The 13,222-nt window shown below is 41.7% G+C and overlaps 1 protein-coding gene across 6 annotated transcripts in view; it reads left to right on the top strand.

Annotated features, from left to right (window-relative positions):
• Window positions 1–13,222, top strand: part of CLEC16A (C-type lectin domain containing 16A) — a 183,005-nt gene that overhangs the window by 33,082 nt on the left and 136,701 nt on the right. For all 6 annotated transcript variants that reach the window (XM_075285768.1, XM_075285766.1, XM_075285767.1 and 3 more), the window contains one exon: window positions 4,640–4,753. In XM_075285768.1, the coding sequence (XP_075141869.1) occupies window positions 4,640–4,753 (114 nt within the window). The remainder of the gene's footprint in view (window positions 1–4,639; window positions 4,754–13,222) is intronic.

Genomic DNA, 13,222 nt, shown 5'->3' with positions numbered 1-13,222 from the left:
GAGGCTGCAAAAAAACCCATGTTGTTTGACTATAGAGGAGGGTTCTGATGGTTTCTTAAAAGTCTATTGTGACGTAGGCAGGAATAGTTTGATAGATGCATTGGTACATATCCAGTACTTATTGAAGTCCTTTTAGGAATTCGCCGGATTTCTTCAAAACTCCAGAGCATGTCAATTATTGGTGCGGGTTTTAGCTGCAGATTTCACTTTTTGCTATTCTAAAGTTGAAACCTGCAGGAGGTCTGCAGAGAAACCTGAAGGTTATTTGCAGCAGAAACTTCCGATTTTAGGTGTTTTTTTTTCTGTTAAAGCTTGCAGAAGTAGATTTTGCAGTGTGTTTGCATTGTGTGTCCTTGTACATAGTCTTTTTGAGGCTTTTTTTTGTTACAGCTTTGAGCCAAAGCCAGAAGTGGATTAAAAGTAAAAAAAAAAAAAAATAATAATAATTATTTTTGTTGGGCTGCAATTGGGAAATATTTGCTTACTCTGCTTCATGTAGAGACTCCACTTCCTATAATGTCTTGCACACTATATACAGCATATAGTTGGCTACTCCCATTCACCTTTGGCCAACTCTCTGCACTTTCTTGTCACAGCTTTAGCAAACCCACACAACCCGAAATGGAACATCGCTAGTGGCATCCTGTATACTGGTCTAGGACAGCTTAATCCATGTGATTGCTATACAGGACATCACTGGGGCTAGAAGAAATGGTTATGTCATAGGACACATAATGCACTTGTGAAGCACACAATGGGTACACATGTGAAATTTAAGCGATTTATAAAAGTGATCCATATAGCGACTGAGGATAAAACAAGTAAATATAACTTAGACAGCTCCGTCTCACTGGCTTCTTTTCTGATCTCATGCTTTTCACTATAGTAAGTAATTGGTGTTTGCAGAAGCCGAGCGTTCTGATGTCGGATGCCAGCCATTCACTTTCATACTATAATCAATGGGTGGCAGGGTGTTATTAAATGTGCAAGCATTGAACACGTTGTAACGACACTCCAGCCCAGGTCACAGGCAGAGTTCAAGATTGTGGTTTTGGGTAAACATCCTATCTTATTAACATGGCACACCCAAGTGAATAATGCTAGTAAAGTAATCTGAACATGCAAGAAACAGGGAGTCTAAAATCCTATTCAATGCTGATATAAATGTTATAGGGGTTACTGCATAAAGACAACTCCCCTGGCCGGCCTCTGATCATTGAATCTCCATAGTATGGCTTCCTGTGAACAGTTGTTGTCACCAGGGTTGGCTTTGGCCACCTAACTGTAGTGTTAAGGTGCTCATGCACATTCGCTTGCTACTGATCAAACACTGACAGCTATTCCTCTCGATTCCGCAATGCACGTGCATGCTTGGTTTGGTCAAGCGTACTTGTATTTTCAGTAAGGAGGGTAAGTTGTTTCCAGGCGTCTTTAGTGGTGAATCAAGCATCATTACATTTATCATGCCCCATCTTTCTTTTGTCATGTTCACTGCAGTAACTCTGCCTTACTATAGAAGCATTAGAGCTTAACTGTAATAGCGCAGCATGGCCACTGCACAGGGCAGAAAACAGATGATCACAGAACTGCCGGGTATCATTAAGGATAGGCCATTAAAGGGGTTTTCTTTCTAATGTAGTAATAGTAGAGAGTTACCTTTCTAATATTGATGCCCTATCCTTAAAATAAGCCTTCAATTTTAGATCTGTCGGTGTCCGACAGCCATGACAGCACCACTCTATTTAATGTCTACACGTCGGCAGCCATACTGCCCACTCAAACTTAGACTAGACAGTCTTAAACTGCGCAAGATTTATCAAAGTGTCTGAAGCAATTTAATAAATTTGTCATATATTCTTAGACTTGTCTAGTCTAACTTTACACCTCCTATAAGTTGGCTTAGTTTATATCAGAAAAATGTGTCAAAATTTTGGCACTTTTTTGCGGCAAGCGTAATAATTTAGACCATGCCACTTTCCATGAAGCCATGCCTCTTTCCACAACATCACGCCCTTTTGTCATACAGGTCATAAAACACATGATAAATGTTTTGCACACCATGTTAGACATTTTTGGGGGCACAAATTAGTGCAGAATTCTGTCGCATTTTGCTTGATAAATTTCCCCCAATGTGTAGCAGTGGGTTTAGGTAATGCAGTGTTGTCCTATAGACTCAAGGCTATTGGTATATAAACATTACTGGGAACCCCACTGTTCCAAAACAACTGTTCTGTGGGGTCCTGACTGTTGGATACCCGCAGGTCTAAAATTGATGGCTAATCCTAAGAGTTAGAAAAGTGGATAATGCCTTCAATATGAAGTCTTAGAGAACCTCTTTAACATTGGTGTCTGTCACAGACTTCTGTGGAGTATTGCTTATCATTTACACCCATATTATAAACCATACAGTCCCCTTCATATGTAGTTCAGATTATAGAGTAGCGCTTGCCATATGGTAGAACCTCAGTGAAAGCAGTAGCAATGGAGAAGTGAGTGATGGTTACCGGCCACATTGGCACGTAGTAGTTTTATCTGTGTGGCCGTGAAACATTTTGCTAGACCTGTAATACTGTATTGTAGGAAATAGAAAATTGCAGAAGTTACCAGAAATTGCTTGTGCCTTCTCTGTGACCCATTGCTGGTGTAGTCATTTACTGATAGAGCACGGAGAGGCGCCAGAACACTGGAAGTTGAATCGTGGGTGGGTTTGAAAGGGTTAACAAGCAAGGCATTGTTATCACACGGAGAGCAGTCTGTGTTACCACACCAAGTAGAGAGAGATTGGGTTTCTCAGAAACATTCCGTGTCCCGGTGTGAACCAGCCGTATTCTGGTTACACAGCGCACCCTCCCATGTTGTTTTACACACACATACACACATGTGCAAACAATTCTTTTGAAGTTCTTGTATACACTAAACTGTATGCACAACAAACGGCACCATCCCACATTCAGGTATATCGGTATCCATTATTCATTCTTGCTCCTTAACCCTTAGCACATGGGACTTTATTGATCCTTGCATTACTGGAATGGCTTTCAGCATTTGGAGCCCATCCCGTTCGAAGCCTTGCCTTAAAATAAATAAATGTGCTTTGTCCTGACGCCCTATAAGCATTTAAGTTTCTACACGAATTGACCTTATAAACCTTTGAAAGCGCTCTGCTCGCTAGCAAATAAGGGCATTTCTGGAGATCCGCTTAATAATGCAGTCTGAGGCAACCTAAACCCTTTTAAATTGCATTCACCAGAAGCGGAAATAAAATAAATAAACTGCTGGCGGTGTCCTCGGCTCGTCCTTGGCAGGAAGGTCCTTGAATGTGTGACACAGGATCTATTAGGATGGTACATCTTCATTTTTCAGCGTGCAGCAGATGGCTGTCTGCCCCGCACACCTTACCTCCCCTCTCCGTCCGGAATTACGTATATGTCATTGTGTCCTTCTGCTGTCACAGGTACTAGATAGATCCTGACATTTGCAGCTCCTCAAATAAATATCACCACTTTATTATTTCAGATAAGTTGGCTGTTGTTGCAGACAAAAGAAAAACATAAGTGCTTATTTTACTCCGATCATTTCTTAAAGGGATCCTATCACCAGGACATATGCAGTAACAAGCTGCTTGCAGATCAGACAGCATTTGGTTTAATAGGTTAGGGGTTAACGTCTTGATCGGTGGGGAGTTACCACTGGGACCCATACTATGATGGAGAGCGTTGTCTGGTTCTCTTGTCCTGATGGAGCAGCACCCTGACCATGCTCCCTGCCGCTCCATTCATTGTCTATGGTAATGTATAACAATATGCAAGAAGCTCCCTCTGTTGGTAGTGTGACCCCTCACAATAGGCTCATGTATAGCGAGTCTGACAACAGTACCCAGTAGATCAATCCAGCCCTGCAGAATATATGGGGTTTTCCAGAGATGTCACATATAAACAAGCTCTTTGTAGCAATGAGGGTGTTGTCATACCTTCCAAAAGATGGCACTGGACCAAGTTTTCTACAATAGAGGACAGATATACAAGTTATTTGATAGAAATTCTTAGCAGAGCATGTATGGTCTGTGAGACTCCACAAATCGAAAGGAAGTCTCCTCAAGGAGACCTGGTACCCCTTCTGATACTAGTTGACTTCACAGATGGATGATCAGCTGCCTTCAAACAAATGCAATTATCCGTATACCGTGCATGGAGAATTTATTAAATAGGTTGCCCCTTGATCATCGCTCCTCTATAAATGATTGCTTCAGGTTGGTTCTGACCCGATCAGCCATGTCTGAGCAGATGACTGCAATGACTGAAACGTAGCATTGTGTGGTATACTTTCTAATACAAGGCTGAACATGTAATATATGGACGACTTGGTCCACTCAAGAGGTCCTGAATGGGGAGCCTACCTCTATGGCCTGATGGGTGCATGGATGTGGATTGTCTTCACAAGTTGGCCCCTTTTAACGTTAAATCTCAAGAACTCATGGTACTGTACTGGTATTCCTGGATATTGTGAGTTATAGGACGTCGTGGAGTTAAATTAACAATTTTTTGTCCCTTTTTATAGCTACTTTGATAGTATTTAGTTTATATAGTCTTTATTATTTGGTATTAAACTCTATACACATTTCATCATTGTCCCCATGCAGGTGTTTTTAACAATACATTATGCGCCTCTCGTTGACTCGCTGGCGGATGTCATCTTAAATGGCGACCTCTCTATGTTTTCGTCTAAACCAGAACAAGACGTTCAACGAAGTTCCGTAAGTAAACCTCAACATTTTTTTCTAGCACTCGTGAAAACCATTTAGTTTCTTGATAAAGTGCAGTGCTCTGACCAATATGTGATGCAGGTTTTATTTATATCTTGGTGTCATTGACCTGACTGTTCCAATATCCTCTCAAAATGCCTTTTCTTGGTAGTGCGCAGGAAGTGTCTGCTGGAGGAATATGTTTATCTTCATTTTTATTTTAATCCTCTCATTTCACTAACTCTACATACTTTACAGTAAATGTAAAAATTGCTTATTAAAGAATCAAAGGGCATGGAGGCCAGTCTTACTATAGATTGCCAAGAGCGTATTATGGGCATGATCTGCAGTGCAGTACTGGGAAACAGCCGAGAAGTCTTTGTCATGCTGCACATTAAATAGAAATTACAATGAAACCCACTGGCGGGTCTGTTAGTAGTAAGTGTTCCTGGTAGAAGGGATCAGGATTGTCTGTTTTAGGGTACAGAAGAATTTGGATCTGATTTTGAAGCAGATTCTGCCTCAAAATCGACTTCAAATTCTGCCTGAAATCTACCCCACATTAGTTTGTGAGGCAGTGTTGGACACCGTGTTGGACACCGTGTTGGACACCGTGTTGGACACCGTGTTGGACACCGTGTTGGACACCGTGTTGGACACCGTGTTGGACACCGTGTTGGACACCCTGTTGGACACCCTGTTGGACACCGTGTTGGACACCCTGTTGGACACCCTGTTGGACACCGTGTTGGACACCCTGTTGGACACCCTGTTGGACACCCTGTTGGACACCCTGTTGGACACCCTGTTGGAAGCATCCTGTGCGATCTTCTTTCTGCTTCCACTGCTGAGTTACCGTGGAAATCACGGCATAAGGCCGCATTTCTGATAAACCCCATTTTAAATGAGGCTAATCAATAGAAAAGCAAGGCTTTACTTTAGCTTTCCATCATGCGTTCCATCCCCAGTGGTTGGAGAGTAATCAAAGGTGGAAGGCTGCTTCAACTAACCCCCCCCCCCCCAAAAAAAAAAAAAAAAACTGCTTAAATGGGGTGTTTAGGAGACTTATTTTGAGCACCATCATACCTTTAGATACGCCAGTGATACACCATTTTCTCAAATTTGGAAATAAGGTTAACATTAAATGGGAGTTATCTAATGGTGCTCATCGTAAAAGCCCCCTACAATGTAATGTGCCTTGTCAGAGTCTCCTAGTGACAGTCTCCCTTTAAGTGGTCCAATTAGATGATAACTATATTTTAACTCTATTTACTCGTCTGAAAGTTTTTGGGCGGTGCTAGTGGACTGCCTTTGCTATAACCTACATGTGATAGGCTACGGATTACTGACATTAAGTGACATTTCTGTTGCCAGCTGTGTCTTTGAACATTTCATAATGGATTAGATAGATATGCATGTGCATGTGATTTTGCTCCGACCACACTCTTTGGATCAGAGGAACTAGGAGACTGCTTTTTTACAGGAGGTCCAGAATCCTGATAGTCCTTCTACCCCTTGCTCAGCTGCAGTTTAGCTTCTCAGTACCCACCAAAAATTGCCACTGACAATCTCTCATTCAGACTTGTAGGTGTACATACCATATAGAATGCGTATCCTTCAGCATTCATTCAGCTGATCAGACCTTAGACAGCCTTGTTGCTTCATTAAAAGACCAAGACCGGAGAAACTGTATGAAAAAACACAGAATCCTTTTTTTCCCCCAGATCTCTGCCAAATCCTCAATCTACTTTTGGCTTTTTGCCTCCTTTGCTTTCCCTTTAGTCTTCCCAATTAATCAATGATATCTCTGGACAGCAAGGACACAGGCGGAGATGTACTAAATACTTCTTAGTCTTCCTACAAAAGGGAGTCTGCGATTCTCCCTGCTCGTATGTAAGAATGAGGGGCTTGTGAGAAAAAAATCTGCTTGTATTGGTGTCCTGGGATATTCAGCCACATTTAGGAAGCTGAGATACTGACCAGCTGAGGACCGGCACATGTGGACCTTCTTCTACTGACATATTCTACAAAGTTTTGTCACAAATGGCTTTCAAAAAAAATTGCAACACAAAACCCCAGTTTGTGACTTTTTAACAAAAAGAAAAAAAAATGGTGTAATTTACTGTAAAAACTATACCGCAGTTCATTTTCTGTGTATGGATGAGATTAAAGGGGCTCTATCAGAGAAATCATGCTGATAGAGCCCCACATATGCGTGATTAGCCTTTAAAAAAAGCTATTCAGGCACTGTAAATGTTATATTAAACTACCCCCCAGTTTTAAAATAATACCCTAAAAAAGAATATCATCCACGCCTCTTCTTCCTCCGATGTCCTCTGGTCCCATCCTCCTCCGGCGCTCGCGAGCGGACACTGATAAAAAAAAAAAATGGCCTGGGCGCCTGCGCAGTAGTCGTAGTAGAAGCTGCATGCTACTGCGCAAGTGCCCAGGCCATTTTTTTTTTTTTTTTTTAGCAATGTCAGTTTGCGAGCGCCGGAGGAGGACGGGATCGGAGGAAGAGGAGGCGTGGATGAAGAAGACGGCGGACCCTGACCCGCCCAGCGTGCATGATGGGTAAGTAGATTACATTCTTTTTTAGGGTATTATTTTAAAACTGGGGGGTAGTTTAATATAACTTTAGCGGTGCCTGAATAACCTTTTTCAAGGCTATTCACGCATATGTGGGGCTCTATCAGCATGATTTTGCTGATAGAGCCCCTTTAAATGAAATCTTATTCACTTTGCTGGGAATTTATATATGCCATAGGATCTGTTCAGGACCAACCGCTGGGACCCCTACCCATAATGTATGGGCAGCACAATGGATCAGTGGTTGGCACTGGTGCCTTGCAACACTGAAATCCTTGGTTTGAATCCAACCATAGACAACATCTTCAAGGAGTTTGTATGTTCTCCTTGGGTTTGCATGGGTTTTCTCTGGGTACTCTGGTTTCCTCCCACAATCCAAAACAACGTAAGTTTTACATGTTTTTATAATGGCCACCAGTATTTTGATGCAGTTTTGACAAGGTTTTTGATGTTTTTAAGTCTCCTTTTGACTTCCTCTGAAACAGCGGTGTGGATTCAGTACTTATTTCCTGCCAATAATTGACATCACTTTTTTTTTCCCTAGACATAGTTTAAAAAAAAAAAAAAAAACTTCTGGAAGGAAAAAAAATACCTATTGAACCGACAGCACAGTTTCCCATAGAAGTGAATATTAAACTTCTTGCAAGAGTTTTGGAAGTGGATTTTGGTGTGTAAGGGTATGTGCACACTTTTGCAGGGGGATTGTGATGTGGAATCCACCTCAAGATCCGCCTTCAAAAATGTTTCCCATTCATTTAAATGGGAGTCCCTCGATTTTTTTTTTTTTTTTTTTCCCACTAGCAAATTTTTTCAGCTAGCGGGAAAAAGAAGTGTAATGTCCTATCTTCCTGCAGATTCCGTGGCTGGAGACAACCTCCTGCTTAGGCCCATTCATTCGGACCTAATTGGGAGTGGGATGCTGCGACAGGATGTCGATGCACCACATTGGCATCCCTGTTGCGGCTAGCTGCGTGGAAAAGTCACACAGCGGAAAAGGTTTCCACTTTGTGAACATACCCTAAACCCTCTGAATACTCCCAAAAATACCCAAACACTACAATTGCTTTCAGGCCTGTGTGTCTTCCTTTTGGTGCCAGTTTTAGCTTATGTTTTCTGCAGTGCTTTTACCCCCGCCCCTCCCCCCGCCCATCTTCTTTTTTCCGCAGCTTTTTTGTAGTGTGTGACCTTAGGGTATTCAATATTTGCCTTTCACTGGAGGTGAGTGCTGGGTCAGACCATACTTAAGCTCAACATTCAACTCTTAGACCCATGTGAGCTGTAAGTAAAACAATTGTCCCCGGAAAACCCTTTTAATTTTTCCTATAGAGCCACCATGGGCGAGTTTAAGCATTACACAATGTTCCTTCACATCAGTGGGTTGTCTGTGTACAGGACACTTCTTTCAGAGACCATCTCTATCTCTCTGCACCCTGAAAAATATATGTATATTGTTACTGCGATATCACAGTGAGGAAAATTTAGCAAGGAATTTATCAAGTGCTGTGTGCCAGGTTTTTTTGGCAAAGAAAAAAGGTGCGGATTTTGGAGTACATCTATTTTGTGCACCAGTTTGTGATTTTTTTTTTTTTTTTTTTTTTTAACCCTTTTTGTGCTTCTCAACACATTAGACCATCACTATCTGATCTATGGGGGTCCGACATCTGGACCCCACACAGATGAGCTGTCCTGCCGAGAGCGGCTGCAGGGAACAGTGATGCTCCATGTCCACTGTAGCAGCTGATCTGTGGAGAGGTCATCCGTATGAAAACCCCTTTAAGGCGTGCACATCTTAATTCTGATTAATTATATTAAAGGTCGTTCCTAATAAGTCTCCCAAATGGGTTTTGCTAAACGTCTTCCTGAGCTTTTGCTACGTGTGTAGATTGTTGTATATTACAGTACAGTCTTATTAGGTATCTTTTAGTTCTCCGGAAATCTGATCTTCTTCCTTCCCTTCTTCCATGGCTGTGAACTTCAGAAATGAGTGATAACATATTGCATGCGATAAGATAAGATTAAAGCTATACCTTGTGGTATTACTTCTGAGAAAACCTAAAACTTAAAATTTCATGGTACATTTCCTGGAAGCCTGTGGCTCTTTTTATTTGACAATGAGTAGCATGTGCCAGTCGTAGGTTAGAGATGAACCAGATTGTCGCTCTTCTGTTTTTCTGGATGCTGTGTCATCTGTAGCCTGTCATGGTTGTGAAACATAACCGCTCGGTATGTTCTGTAAGGTGCGAGCTCTTCACCTAAGCGTGAATCTCAATTTTGAGTAGTTTTCTCTGATATTTTTGTTTCTTCCTGTTGGGTGAGAAAGGTTCCCATCTGTTTCCTGTACAATAGTGATGTGGTTTGCTTCTACCTGCCCAGAGTTTGTCGATCTTGTAACCTACTTTCTCTTTCCCGTAAGATGTCGTCTTTACGGGTACAGCTTTGACTTACTAGCAGTCTTGCATATGTTCAAACCAAAACTGTGGAAAGGATGTGAAAAAGGACATTATTTAAATAGTTCAATATGGCGAGAAGTCAGAACGCAGATTTCCAGCAGTCAAGTTAAAATTGACCCTGAGAAAAAGAAACTTGAAAAGTCAATGTTCTTCCAAAGGAGCGAAGGTTTTTTTTTTTTTTTTTTTTTGTTTTAAGCCCTCCTTCACACATACATTTTTTTTTGTAGTTCGGCACTGGATCGAATATTCCAACTACCCCAGCTGTTCTCTGCAGAGGTAAACTTCAGGTCTCTAGGGTAGTGATGGTGTACCTTTTAGAGTCCGAGTGCCCAAACTACGACCCAAAACCCACTAAGTTATCACAAAGTGTCAACACAGCAATATAACCTTAATACTGTGCAGATCCACTATTGTGGAGAGTTACGGACCCGCAAAATATGGTCATGTGAATGGGGCTTTACTGAGATTTCAATTTTGCAAGCAACTTTGTACTGCATTTGGTACAATTTTGAACAATTAATGTTCACTTTTTACATGGCACTGGATCTGTAGTGATCATGCAATGTTATTTTGACTTGTAATAATATCATGTCTGCTATAAAACAGATACTGTGTGATATAAATAGTGAAGTCCAGTCTGCGCCGCAGTGATTCCCACACAGTACAATCTGCTCCACAGTGGCCTACACACAGTCTAATCTGGGTCACAATAGCCCCCACACAGTCCAATCTGCTCCACAGTGGCCACCACGTAGTATAATGTGCTCCACAGGATTCCCCACGCAGTATAATCTGCTGCAAAGTGGCCTTCACGGTACAATTTGCTCCACAGGGGCCCCCACACAATATAATTTTCTCCACAGATGAGTTCCCACAGAGAGGACTCTGAGTGCCACCTCTGGCACCCATGCCGTAGGTTCGCCATCATGACTCTAGGGCATCAGTAAGCTTCACTCTTCCCTGGATAACCCCTTTATTGTGTATCTAATCTTTCAGCAAGCAGAGAGCGAATTAGGGAAAAAGAACCAGATAAATAGAAAATCCTTTTCCCTGAAGTTACTTATATATTATAGAGTTACTTATATTGGCTTCTACTTTCGATTTATGCAAAGCTAGTTAAAGTTAGTGACCCTTTAAGCTCTTCAGTGAGGGTGAAAGCTATCATGGGCATAATACACAGTATATCTATGGCTGGTATTTCATTATCAGGTTACCAGATGTTCCAACGTTGCGACATACGGAACGTTCCTGCTATGTGAGGTGATGATTTATACACGTGCGAGTACTATAAGCGCAGCACTTCTCAGCGACTCTCATAAGACCTGTTTGTAGATTACAGATGTGTAACCTTCTCTTATCTGTTTTATGTCTGCTTTTTTCCCTCCTGATTCAATTTGCTATCATCCTCGCCATCTGACTGACTGAGAACTTCAGTCACAACTAGTGTCATGTGTACGGTGGAAAGAATGAGAGGGTCTTCTACTGACTGACATAGAGATGACACAGAGAGAAAAGTCATATCGTGTATATTGACTGCGGTAAATGAACTTGATTTTGACACTTGTAATATCTCCGTCCCCCGCACTATGTGAATTGTACCCGTGTGAATTTTTTTTCTTTTACCTTGTGGGTGTGAGAGGCCTCCTCATGTCTCCAAAGGATGAAGCAGGTCCTACTTCTGTCCATCTGTTCTGTTGATGGGGTCCATGGAGAACAGGGATTGCTCGCAGATGTTACTCGTGTGCCGTCCATTCTGTATTCCACTGACACGCACACCACTATGTTCATGGGGTCTAATAAAGCAAACGGAAAGTTGACCGCTGAAGGTTTTTGGCAATTTTTTTTTCGCCTTTAAGTAAACATTACAGTCACATTGGAAAAAGTTCCATTTTATTGGAAGGATCTTGTACATGCCCTGCCTAAGGTGCGATTAGATTGTAGACCATGGGTAAATACTGTAAAGGATTTAGATGTAAGACTTTATTCCCATTTGTTGAAGGCTCAGTAGATTGTGTAATATTTCTCAAGCATGCAATGGTTGTATTTAGAGTCAAGATGGTGGACACCACAACAGAAGCCAGTGGGAAGCTTTGGGGAGGGGGTCAACCAGGTTTCTCAGGTGCTGTGATATTTTGGGTTTGACAGATCTGGCACTGCATTGTGGTTTCTGTTGGAAATCGATGGAATCTGTGACGCAAGTAGAAGCAAACCGAAGTCCTTGGTTTGTTAGGTCAGGTTGTCGAACATTTCGTTCATTCAGCTATTTTTGAGTTGTTGTTGGCACTCGCCACGGAATCGTAATTTAAAATTTGGACTTTAGATTTTAGGTTTAAATGATCATATTAACCCTTTCATTACTCCCTCAATACCTAAATATTCACTCCTTTTAAACTATGCCTTAGCTAAACTTTTCATGTACTTATATACGTGTGTATTTTTTTTGCAGTACATTTCAATTCATTGTAATAGTTTTAACCAAACAAACCCTCCCATTTATAGCGATACTTTATTTTACTTGCTTAGTGAAGTTTTCTGGGAGAAAAAAAAACAAAGTAAAACCCTCAGAGGGAAGGTGAGAGCATAAATTAAAAAAAATAAGTGTCACTCACCAATTCTTTGGCTCATTGTCCCATCTTTAGGTCCCCACCACTGTATAAGTCTTCCGTTTTAGCACTTCTGTAATGTCAGTGGTTCCCCATGTGGCTACTGCAACCAACCATTGTCCTCAGCGGTCACACATGGTAGTCAGATATATTATTACTGCGGTAATATACTACATACCTGAATTCTGCACGTGACTGCTGAGGCCAGTGATCAACTGCAGATATAACAACTGGTGGGCCACATTACTACTGGAGTACCAGAGACAGAGAGGACTAGGGATCTATTGGGTGATGAGGGAAAAGCAATTAATACTCATTGAGATCCAGTGTTGCTACTGTCTTTCTCGTGTTCACCTTTCCCAGGTAGTATATAAGCTTGGTTTTAGTGCACTTTTTGTGAAGTGGGATGATCAGACTCCGGTTGAGAGAATGTCATTTCATCTTTCACCACCTCCATCAACTTCCGTTCAACTTCCGCTCCCGCTGTCCCTCATTATCTGGATGGGGGAAGCTAGTCAAGACCTTCCTTCCCTACAATCAGAATAAAAAAATTACCGTATATACTGGAGTATAAGCCGACCTGAATATAAGCCGAGGCCCCTAATTTTACCACAAAAAACTGGGAAACTTATTGACTCGAGTATAAGCCGAATGGGTAAATGCAGCAGCTACTGGAAAATTTCAAAAATTAAAATGGTCGGAGTTTTTGGGTGCAGTAGATGCTGGGGAAGGGGATGGGGTGTTTTGGTTGTCTGTCTGCCCCTTGCCTGAACTTGAGGACTGAGTTTTTTTTTTTTTTTTCCCCACTTAGAATTCAGCCTGGCTGAATATAGGGTATC

The sequence above is a fragment of the Leptodactylus fuscus genome, chromosome 8 (genome assembly GCF_031893055.1).
Source record: "Leptodactylus fuscus isolate aLepFus1 chromosome 8, aLepFus1.hap2, whole genome shotgun sequence".
Classification (NCBI taxonomy): domain Eukaryota; kingdom Metazoa; phylum Chordata; class Amphibia; order Anura; family Leptodactylidae; genus Leptodactylus; species Leptodactylus fuscus.
This window is presented reverse-complemented; position numbering and strand designations above follow the sequence as displayed.